This window comes from Aythya ferina (assembly GCF_964211825.1).
Source record: "Aythya ferina genome assembly, chromosome: 5".
NCBI lineage: Eukaryota > Metazoa > Chordata > Aves > Anseriformes > Anatidae > Aythya > Aythya ferina.
Genome location: NC_140301.1, coordinates 13,005,142 through 13,017,120, shown reverse-complemented (window position 1 = coordinate 13,017,120; position 11,979 = coordinate 13,005,142). Strand labels below are relative to the sequence as shown.

The 11,979-nt window shown below is 48.5% G+C and overlaps 1 protein-coding gene across 4 annotated transcripts in view; it reads left to right on the top strand.

The window, feature by feature from the left end:
• The first annotated feature begins 9,659 nt into the window (after nucleotides 1–9,659).
• Nucleotides 9,660–11,979, top strand: part of PRDM11 (PR/SET domain 11) — a 46,755-nt gene continuing 44,435 nt past the window's right edge. Inside the window, exon 1 of one of the 4 annotated variants that reach the window (XM_084520344.1) lies at nucleotides 9,660–10,021. Coding sequence is in view for 3 of the 4 variants with exons in the window: in XM_084520343.1 (XP_084376469.1) it covers nucleotides 10,306–10,548 (243 nt within the window). In the remaining variant the exon portion in view is untranslated. Of the gene's footprint in view, nucleotides 10,022–10,084; nucleotides 10,549–11,979 lie in introns of those variants that run through there. The other 3 variants (XM_084520343.1, XM_084520346.1, XM_084520347.1) reach the window with 3 other exon arrangements.

Sequence of the window (11,979 nt, the reverse complement as noted above, 5' to 3'; positions counted from 1 at the left end):
TCAAGTTAGCAAGTTCCAGGCCAGCTGGGGAGTCTCTGCTTGGCACCGCTCAGAGTCTGTGACTTCAGCATGGGCACAGCCAAACTGCCCGAGCAGCTCCTGCACACAGACAGCAAATGCCACGAGAAGGGCATTAACTTAAAAAGAGAAGTGGTTTGGATTTGTTGCAGTTATGTGGAAAAAGGAAATGCTATAAAAAGTTCCTCAAAAGTCAGTGAGACTGCTGTCCCTGGAGGTAGCTGGGGCTTGCTGCTGGTGGAGGGTTCAGCAGTGCTGTGGAAAGGGGCTTTGCAGGTTTCAGCATCACCATGTGACGAGATAGTTGCATTTACATAGTCGGCCAGCTCCTATCAGTGCTGCGTTGTTGGTTTTTTTTTCCCTTTCCACTGCTCCACTTTGTTCTGTCCCACGTACAGGCTGTCCCAATCCCAAAATACCTTCCTGCCAATTTCCTCTTGCTTTGGCTTGTTTTCCATCCTCAGGGAGACACCTTCCTTGGAACTGAGCTTGCCTAGAAAAATGGGCAAGCCCTTGTAAGCAGAATCATGGCTGTGTTCACAAATCAGTTTGCACTGATGGATTCAGGAGAGGCAAGAGAAGTGGCACCTGGCTTTGAGGGAAATACGCTTTCCTTGCTGTGTATCAGGTGCAGAAGCAGCACCAGGAGAGCCTTTCAGGAGCCCAGGCTGAGGCTGTGGTTCTGCACACAGTCTTTGGGAAGCTTAAAGAAAGCCCAATTTGCTTTAAAATAGAGTTATTATTATTATTATTATTATTATTGTTATTGTTACTGTTATTTGGTAAGGATGATCGTGGTTGTTTGCTATTTAATGTGTTCCTAATGGAGCATAAAGTGAGTGGACTCATCTTTTAACATTTCATTTCCTCCTTTCTGCTTTGTCTCTTGGTAGTGACAGTAACCAAGCAGCCCAGAGGGAATTGCTAATGAAATTTCTGTAGCAATCCAAAACAAAATTGTTTTTAATCTAGGTCCTGCATAAACAAATGACTAATTTTCTGATGCCCTTTGTTTTAATTTTCAGTTTTCCAAAGTTAAAAGCAGCAATAACCACACATTTCTGATAACTGTGAGGGAGGAAAAGGATTTTTACTCTCAAAAGGAATTCCTGTGTCCTATAAGAAACTCTCACATTTTCTGGTTTTATCAAATAACAAAAACGTTGATAAGGAAATAGAGTCAGAATCTGAGTCTGGAAGATGTCTGTCAAGTAGGAAATTGGAAAGGAGAAAACATGGTTGAAAATGGCACCAGGAAACAGTCAGAAAAAAAAAAAAAAGGAAAGAAAACAAGAAGGAAATACTTAGGAACTGCCAGAGATGTCTCCTGTACAAGTTGTTTTAAGTTGTGCATGTTGACCATGAGAGGGGGAGATGCTTTTCCAAAACACTTGGCGGTATAACACACCCCATAGCTCAGAGCTGTCTCTTGGAGACAAAATTCCTCCTCTGGTAGCACAGCTGAGGAGCTGCATGCCCCAAATCACAGCTACAGAATCCAGGTCCTTCCTCGTGTTCTGTCCCAGGCATGTGGAAGTTACAAGATGACTACATCTGCTTTTTGTAAAAGAAAAACAACACCAGGCTGAGCTTTTGCTCCCACTTCAGCTCTGCTAAGCCTCTTGTCACCATCCCTCCTTGGCACACAAAGCGAGGGTGTCCCTGGCTCTGGGGGTGTCTCCGAGCATTAGTGGTTTGTGGGCGCCTGTAAGGATGATGCTTAGCCTCTGCGTGCAAACAGGAGTGTGTAACTCCTCACTGAGTACACCATGGGTGGCCCTGCTTTCCTCCTGTCACCCGGGACTGCCACCAGCCCCATGAACTTGCAGGCCAAGGAAAAATAATGTGCAAATGCAAAAAGCTCGGCCACGGCTGGTCTGAAGCCGGTAAAGTCTTCCGCCTGCCAGTGATTGTGGGCTTGCTGTGACATTTTCTTGGTTCTTTTTTAAAGACCCACACAAACAGGGGAAATTGCCTGAGTGCCCGTACTGGGGGAACAATGAAAGGGAATATACACAATGCGCTATCATATTCACAAATAAATTGGAAAAAGAAAAAAAAAAAAAAACACACAACCCACAATATTTTTTCCTCCCACTAAGAAGGCCACTTATAAAAACACGAGAGAAACAATTTTCAGACAAGTCTGGACAAAACTGATAGAGCCAATTTAAAAGAAAATGAAAACTCTTTCAGATGGAAAGTCCACCAAACCCACTCCATACTTCTAAGGCATTTATTTGCCCATGCATTATGTGAATTGACTAAAACATGAAACTCCATTTGAGTGATTTTTTTTTTTTTTTAATGAAATGAAGTTGCTTTAATCTCAAAACAGGAAAAAAAATATAATAATAATCCAGATCTTTTACTGGTTTTGTCTCCATTTCCATCTATGCTATTGAAATAATTGTTAAAAACACTTTTGACATTTTCTGTTAGACAAACACTTTGTTCCTTTTATGAGCAAATCCTTAACAATGTTACTAGTCAAAAGAAAACAGCATCCAACTTTTTGGGGAAAACTAAAGCTTTCACCTGGTGAAAACACAGTGTTTTAGCTAAGAAATTTTAATTGAAACAAATCAAACCATTTGACATTTTCCTCTTCCCAACACAGTTTGAAGCACACCTTAAAAATTAAGCTCATACACTAAAAAACAGAAGAAGGAAAATGAGAAAAGAATCTTCAGGTATTTTTTGAAACATCTTGCAGTGCAACACTTCCCAATGGAAGCCACTGTTTTCAGTCATTTTTGTCCCATTTTCAGCTCAGTGGGACTTTGATGAAGGTCTCCATCTTGAACAGGATCTGTACTGTTAGTGTTAATGCTTTTGATAAAGTCATTTGATTAGCTTTGAAAATGCCCTGCACCCCAGTCATTAATATTACTTGTATTAATGTAAGATTTAGAGACTGTTAGAAGCCCCCAGTGCTGCACAAACACACAATACAAAGGTGGTTCCTGCCCTAAACACAGCACAGGAGTGCTGGCAGCATGGAGACAAAACAAGAAAATAGCCAATAACTAAGCAGCCAGAGCTAGCTTTAAAATTATGGCATGCAAAGAAATAAAAATTTAAATAATAATAATAATAAATAAATAAATAATTTGCCTTTTATTTGCTTCTGGCTTGGGAAACTTTAAATATTTTGTGCATAAGCTCAGGCTTTCTGCAACCTCTTAGCCAAAGGACAAGAAAGCACTATTTTTAAAATGAAAGCTGAGAAACCCAAGTAATCAGAAGCTTTAAGGAAAATACCAAGTGTCATGAGAGTTGGCAAAACTCTACCACTGTTGGTTTTGTTTTTGTTTTTGTTTCCAGATACTGTTTTTAATGCAAAATTAAGGCTGTTTTCCCCTTACATTCTTCAATGCTATAGCTAAGGGTAATGTGTTGCCCTTTAAGCAAACACTTCCTTAAAAAAGCAATTTGATTATCTTCAATTATGCTATTATCAACAGCTGAGAGCAGCAAAATATCAAAGGTTTATAATTATATTCAATTTTCCTCTCATTACAGACAATGAAGTTTGGATGGTCGTTTTCCTTTTTGTTTATAATTAGTTTCCAGTTACAATTATTTTCAGACTGTGATGCATTAGAACAACATGAAATAGTTTGGACGGCAAAAAAGCAGGAGACAAACTGCTTGCTACAAAATCATTTTTTTTTTTCTTTCTCCCTTTCTCCGGGACTTCAAAACCACACGGAAGTATTTATTTGACACAGACAAATGCTTCCTTTAAATAAAACTTTAATTCAAAGCTAAATTTGATCTACACGTCTCTAACTTGGAAGGGAGAATCCTGAGGTTTATAGATCATGTTCTCATGATGTAGTGCTCGTAACATAATACACCAGGGCAGCAGTGAGCGGTGGAGGCTCCGTCCGCGAAAATCTGCTGCAAGTATTTGCATTAGTCCTCTGGTCACTCAGCTGAATTAGCTTCTTTTCATAAAGTAGCCTGTAAGGGATAACACACAGCTAATAGATAACTGTTGCATAGACAGTCCGTAACGCGCTGTCCTAACAGCTGTGGAAGCACAACATTCCTGCCACCCCTGCAATAAAATGAATTATTAATAAATGATGTGTGCGGGAAGCACTCGGTCTGGCTGCACTGTCAAGCTGTAAGAAATTCCTGACCAGTGGCGTCCCCTCATGGTGCAGCAAGCCACTTAGAGGGTCCCCAGCCCCCCAGGGCAGCAGTCAGAGCAGAGCTGCCACAACCTAGTACGAGGAGTGGGTGGAGGATGCAGAAGGGCCAATGTGCAACAAAGCTACGGAACATACTGCAAAACTTGGGCTGGAGCAATGACAACATCTTGCAAATTGTGTCCCCCAGTCAGCAGCTCAGCCTCAAAGGTATAGTGATAGAGAAACTACTGGTGAGGAACCCATAAATATCCCAAGGAGAGGAAATGATGCAGCAGCATACATGATGCTGTGGAGCTGAAAGCATTCCTAGCTCTCTTCTCAGTGATGTGCTGGTCCCACGGGACAGAGGAACAGGGGGTATTGCATCCCACACTTTGGCGTGCAGCTGGAGGGAAGCCAATGCAAGGAGTTTGTACCAAGAAATCCCCCGGGGTAGGAATAAACTGCACATTACCACCATTACAGAAACCTGGTAATGTTGTGCTGATGACACTTTAATTAATCCAGAATAGAATGATTTATATTAATAATGCACCCATTAACTAGATTAAGAGCTGGTTCCTTTTAGATCTCAAAACTTAAATCGTCGATGGAGAATCCCCAGCAAACAGAGATGGTGCTGTGGTGGGGTTTTTAAAGGAGGTGTATTTATATCTAACCTATTCAGTATTTTAACTGGTACCAGAAAGTTAAATATAAAATTACTGCTGATAAAATTCAGAAGTGACATGCAGATGTGAAAGCTAGGGAAGAGGCAGTGTTATGCTATCTGATCTGGGAGTGTTTGATTTAACAAGCGTGGGCCCATTCACAAAACAGGGGGGTTTCAAGGGCAGTGCCATGCCCAGTGGTGCAGGCACAACCTGTCCCCACAGCGCGATGGACCATCCCCTGGCAGCACCGACGCTGGAAAGAGTGAAAGGCTGAAAAGGTCACTGGCAGCTTGCAGAGTAATGGCATGACAAAATACTAAGTTGACCCTGGAAGCAAAGAACAAAGAAGCAATTTGTGTACATGTGTGTTTCAGGTTAGGTGGATCCTAACCATGTTTTAAAAGGGAAGTTGAAAAACTGAGCAGAGTTCACAGCAAAACCTGGAAAGCAATACAAAGACTGGTGAAAATGTCTTGCAATGAGAGCTTTAAAGAGATCAGTTTGTTAACTTACCCAGAAAGAAAGACTTTGTGTTCGCTAGACTGCAGTCTAGGTATATCTTCCCAAGAAGAAGGTACCAAGACTGTATCGAAGAATAAAGGAAAGCATCAGAAGAACTGATGGCCACAATGTGGATGCAGTCTAAGTTCATACAGAAAATTAACACCCATGTTCATAACAGGGAGGGGGAATGCATAGGGAAAGAGAAGTTATTTGTCTCTTGATTCCTTCAGATCAGAACTCGGTGCCTTCCCTAAAGACAGCTTTTTAGTTAAATGCAAGTTATTTGGCTGAAGTCTGGATAGCTGCTTGCGATATATAGAAATGCACATTCCTATGGACTGCCAAAACATGTGACAGATGCCTAGAAACAAACCGCTGAGTTTTTAAGTGCTTGTGAGTGGAGACATTCCTCTCTCTGCAGCCTTTGGGGGAGCTACGGAGAGAACATTTCATACCAAAAAGCAGTTCTGATCATTCATTAAGAATACACCAGCGCAGATTCTCAGGCCCCAGTTTTTAAAAAATGGCATTATTGGTATGTGTCTTACCTAGACTAAAAGATTTCAGGACTGACCTCAGTCATCTCTTCTCTGGGTTTTTTGCTTTGGTTTGAGTGCTCGCTCCTGCTGCTGTCCCTGCAGCCCTGTCATGGAACCATGCTGAGAACAGGATCTGGGCACCTATCTGGGTAAAAGGCAATCTGCATGCACACACCAATACTACAATAACTAAGGAGAATATTTTTTTTTCCATGGATTATTTTTAACCTGGTCCAGCTCACTGCTCCAGTTCCCGGCCTGCAAACAGCTTTGTCAGCACTGCCAGGGCTGGGCAGAGCAGAAAATCCTAAAGCCAGCACTGCCTCGGGGGCACACAGATGCTGAGGCTGATGCTGCCATGGGAGAAGTCCTGCTTTCCTCATCTCCTCTGACAGCAGTCCCACCACCTCCTCTTTGCTGGTGTCGGCACTCACCTGGCTAGCTTTCTGCAGGGTCAGCCAGCCATTTCAAAGAGGATGGTAGTGCCAGTATGAGGGACTGGTCCTGCTGGAGCAGCTCTCCCTACCTGCAGCATCGCTCCATTTTTGACAAAACCACAGCTCCAAATTCCCATACAGCTCTACAGTGCTCCCAGAGAGGGCTCCCTGGCTCCATGCACAGATCTAAATCCCAGGCAGGATTATCCCACCCTGCTCACTGTCCCTGTCAGTGCCTTGTCCTCTCTTACGTTACGTGGCCTCCAGGTGAGCAGGCTCAGGTGGGCTCTCAAGGTGGGCTCAGCAGATGGTGGCACAATTGCCAGAGACCAGAGGAAAGAAAAAATTGGAGGGGGTTGCACCTATCAGTCTGAACTGAGATCAGCAACCTGGCAGCTTCTTGCTTTGCTGTTGAACTCAGCAGGATTTAGTGGCCTCCCAGGGGCCTGTTCATCAGGCTTAACCCAGAGTCATTCATAACAACCCTGCAGGGCACTGCATTTCCAACACATTCATACACCTCTGCCATTAATGGTGAAAAACTCATACCAAAGAGAGGAAAAAGACATAGCCCTGCTGGGTACGGGTGCAGTTCTCCAGACACCTGCTTTCAAAGAGCTCTTCCCCGCACCTCCTTCAGGGTCTGTCCCACCCTGCTGCGGTCCCTGGGAGGTAACTGGGAGTTTCTGCCTGGGTTTCCTTCTTAGTCATGTAATTTCCTTTTTCTGCCTTTTTTTTTTTTTTTTCGTGGGACTTTTTCAGATTTTCAAAGGGAAAAACCTCTATTCTGATTCTCTATCCAACAACCATTAGTGTAGAAGAGAAATGCCCTTAATTTTCGTGTGGCTTCTCCCTGGTGCTTCTAGAGCTAAAAGCTGGCTGGCAGACTCACCAAGCAGCTCATTTCGCACTTCATAAGAGCACCGACGTGACAGTCCTGACAATCCGAGTCCTTTCCATGTGAGGAAAAAGTGTTGTTTAGTTAATGGCAGCACAATTTTCCTTTCTGCTTGCAACCGCCTGACCTCTCCCAGAAGAAGGGGTAGGTCGGCCCCAAGGAACCTTTTCCTCGAAGCCTGGAGAGCAGACGTGAGCCCCCTGCTATGGACACCGTGTCCTGTGGTCACATAGCTATGTGATGGACACTGTATGTGGACTTCTAGAAGAAACTGAATGCTTTTTGGCCTCTCCCTGGGTCCCCTGTGGTTGACAGCCAGCAGGAGGAACCCCCCACCCAGCCTGGCATCCCCCCTCCTCACAGGGTGCCTAAAAACCCTGAGGGTTTTTAGGGTATTTTTAGGGAATGCTGTGGTACACAGAACATCCAGCAGCTCGCGTGGCAGGGGTCAGACCTTCCAGCTGAAAGAGGTCCCCACCAGCACCACAAATGCTGACAAACATTTAAAACCAGTTGTTGACAAGCCAGATTCTGTTTTATCCACGTTTGTGCACAATATTTTTTACGCCATAGGCTAAAAGCTCTGTGTCAGTAAAGGAACCCTTTTGTCTCTCTGGGAGACCATCCAGCAGTTCATGGAGGAAGAGATCTGACAGTCTAAAACCAAAAAATTGACACCTAATTACCTCATTCCTAACTGACGTTGCCATTTATAATACTTTTATTTCCTGAGAGCGCAGCAGATGGAGGGGACTTGCGGTGGGTGGCAGAATGGGGTCTGAACACTAGTGAGTCCAGCAATGAGAAGTGTTGAAGCACGTGTACGCAAAAATTAATCCTATGTCTTTTTAATGAGGGAGGGAGCAGTTTGCAGAAGAAGGGGGATGCCTTTCCGAGCCAAAAAAGGTATTTTTTTTCCAGAGATACCTCAGTCTGTGGTCCTTATGTGCCTAGTTTCTCAACAGAAAAGATGCAAAATCTTCTTTGCGGGGATTTTATTGCCTGACTATTAAACACATAGGGACACACTTTAAGACAAGAGAACTCCCTCCCAATAAATTAGCGTGCCCGTGTTTGCAAGGAGACATAATAGCTGTTATTCATATTGTACTTAAATATTTAATTTTCTTTGTAAATAAAAGCTTTATGCCTCCCTTTGAGCCTGCTCTTACCGCCTTAGACTGCAACAGTTATGACAAAACTATTACTTCAAATTAACATGGCATTCAGCATGCATTTGTATTACTTCCATGATTTTTATTGTGTTTTTAATTATTATTTTTTCTCGCAGTTCATTCATCAATCATATTTACAAGCCCATTGTCCGCCTGGCTGCCAGCGGAGTGTTCTCATACATTTCAGCACATAGACAGAAACTGCAAACTAGAGCAGCTCTGCTAGGATCTCTAATATTTCTGAGGAGTCTGAAGGTGTTGACAGCTTATGGTATGCCTGTCCCAGGCAAGTGCAAGTGCCTCAAAGTCCATCTATCTGTGGTTACTGGTAAGGGTAAAATTACACAGCACGTTTACCCTTTGAGAAGGAATCCTCCCTGGAGAGGTTAGAAATGGGGAACAAAAAGTGTACTGCAGCTGGGGACCTGACAAACGGCACTCATTTAAACTTCAAAATAATCATCCGTGCTGCTGCTGTAAAGCAAGCTCGTTCTGCACTTGTGTTGATTACCTTCCTCATTGTTTGGCCAGACAGTATCTTTAGCCAACTCGAGTAATATACCACGACCTGGTCCTGAAGCCCTGCCACCCCCAAGCCCTCAGTGACAGCAGTGGAAGCAGCTCATGGGTGGCAGGAGCAGGCCTTGATTTTGCTGAGGTTATGTCCTCGCTACTCTCCATTCCACACCTCATCCCGTCCCTTTACAGCAGGATGGCAAGTATTAGGGAAGATCTGTATTTCTTGGGACTGCAGACAAGGGCATTTCTCAGGGCTGCAGAAAAAGGGAAGTAGCTCCGAGCACCGGAGCATGTACATTGCCACCACAGCCCTGTTCACATACAAGCTCATTGTCAACCAAAGGAACTGAAAAATTACGGCCATTTATCTATCCCTCTCTTTACCCCCCACTGTGCCTCTTTTGGCAAAGCAGCCAGGCAGTTCGCATTGTTTCAAGTTTAACGCTCGCAGATGGTTTTATTTAGAATTTGTTTTATTGGTGAGACATGTTTCCTCTCTTTATTAAATTATGCCTACTTTTTGTCAGTCATCACGCTGCCCATGATTTCTGCGCAGAGCTCGGGGGGCCGGGTCCTTCTTATTGCTGTCGGGTGGGTTGTGTTTTGTTGGTGGTTTTATTTTGAGGTGTGGGTGTGTGTGTGGGGGGGGGGGGGATTAGAAACGAATCCCTAGGCTCGCCTTTTTCCTTGCGGGGGGCAATGACACCCCGGCAGGACCAGGGGCACCCACAGCCCGCAGGAGCCCGCAGGAGCCCGCAGGAGCCCGCAGGAGCCCGCAGGAGCCCGCAGGAGCCCGCAGGAGCCCGCAGGAGCCCGCAGGAGCCCGCAGGAGCCCGCAGGAGCCCCCTCGCTGTGGCCGGGGGCCGCTCCTCCGCCTGTCCCCGAGCTCCCCGGGGGGGCGGCCCGGCGGGCCCGGCCCGGCGGCAGGTGGTGGCCGCGGCTGCGGGCGGGCAGCACGGGGGGAGCCCGGCACGGCACAGGACGGGACGGGGCCCCTCGGCCGCCGGCTCCTCCGTCCTTAAAAGCCCCCCCCGAGCCCCTGCCCGGCCGGGGCGGCTGCGGGCGAGCAGATCGCCGCCGGCTCGGCGCGGAACTCGCAGGCTGCGGAGCAGGAGGTGGGAATTGAGGGCGGTTTGGGTTTCCTCGCTTTATTTTTTTTTTTTTTTCCTGCTTTGTGCATGTTTTGTTTTTTTTTTCTTTTTTTTTTTTTTTTTGCCCCCCCCTTCTCGCTTCACCTCGGGCGCCAAGCACCGGGGCGGGCGTTCGCAGGCGCGGCCCCGGGAGAGCCCCAGCGGGCCGGGCCGGGCCAAGCCAAGCCGGGCGGGCCGGCGGCGCCTCCCCCCGCCGGTTCGGGGGGTCCCCGGGCTCGGCCCCCGAACGCCCCTCTCTTCCGTTCTCCATGTCATTTCCTGTGCTAATAAGATGGTGGTCACGGCCGGGAGGGAGGGAGCCGCCGCCGCCTCCGCCGAGCCCGGCCCGGCCCCGGGACCCGTCCTCGCCTGCGCCTAGCGAGCGGGGCCGGCGGGGCGGCGGGGAGGCAGGGCGCAGCCAGCCGGGCCCCCCCCACACCCCGGTGCGGAGCGGGCACCCCCCCCCCGCCCCCGGGACGCCGAGGCGGGCCCCCCGCGCCCGCAGCGCCGAGGTGAGTCAGCCCCGCTGGTAGCCAAGGTGGCCACGAAAATGGCTGCGGGGGACGGCAGGGAGGGAGGGAGGGCAGCAGCGCGGGGGCCCCGCCCGGGGGTCGCGCCGGGGGGTGGCCGCGGCGGGGCGGCGGCGACCCGCGGCCAGGTAGCGCCCCCTGCTCTTCCTCCTCCTCCTCCTCCTCCTCCCGGCCCCGCCGCTCCCCTCCCGCCCGCGCCGCGGCGGCGGGCGCGCGTCCGCTGAGTGACAGCGCCGGCAGCCAATGGGCGGCGGGGGCGGGCGGGAGGGGGCGGGGCAGAGCGGCCAGGGGCTCCCCGGGGGCCGCGGCCGGGAGCGCCCGGAGGGGAGGGGCTGGAGGGGGGGCGGGAGGGGGATGTGGGGAGGGGGGTGCTTCGCGCTGCTTCAGCAGCAGGAAATGTGTAAAGTTGGGGATATTGGGGTAGCATCATTAAAGTGGTCGCTGGTGGTCGTGGTGGGGTTTGTGTGGAGGCTTGCGTGGAGACGCTGAACGTCAAAATGAGGGGTTTGGGGTCGGTAACTGAGTTATAACCGAGTTATAGCGCCACAGATGAACTGAGGGGGCTCCAGAGGGAAGGAAGCAGCCGCTGGAGCTTGGTGTGGAGACCCAAGGCTTGTTCCCAGCGGTGGGAGGGCAGGTGGGAGCTGTTGGTGTGGATTCCCAGCTTGACGCTGGGAACGTGCATCCGAGCCCCACGAACAACCAGTCTTCCTGAGAACGCCAAAACAAGCAAAAACAGCTTTCCTTCCTCGATTTGGGTTGCAGCTTTCTGGCAGTTGGAGAAATCCGGGCTCTTTAACAGTGTAGGCTTGAGGTTCTCCTTACTGCAGCGTGGAGCTCTATGAGCACGGGTCCTTCAGTCCCAGGGCTGTGGCAGGGACCTGGTGACAAGGAGCCAGCACGTGCCCCCGCGCTGTCACAGAGCAAGTGCCAGGGCCACAAGCATCCCTGCTCAGCATCTCTCCCGTTGTGTCTCTGCTTCTTGAAATATTTCATAGCCAGCACTTCTCTGCAGCGCTGCTGCCTGAAGCCCTGCGGTGCAGGGGGAAGTGGCGTGGACCAGAAATGCCGTGCCGCTCGCTGCAGGCAGTTTTAGCGTCGTCGTCTTCTGCACTGACCTCCTCTGCAGTAGTCGGGTGAAGAAGGCTTTAATTTCACAGGCGCTGACTCTTCCGTTCTCCCTGTGACCTCTTTTCTGCTACTGAGGGTTCTCGTAAATAGGAGGAAAAAATAAAGCCTGTGGAGCAGTGGTCCTTCTAAAATGACACTGTGAAATGCTGCTTTTCGAGGATCCCTGCTAGCTGAACTTGCTGGTGAAAGTGGATTCCAGTAGCGAGTCCAACCTCCTGATGAAAAAACAGAGGACAAGGCGAGAGGTGGGCTCTTGCCTTGCTGAGCAGCATCTTCAGAAAG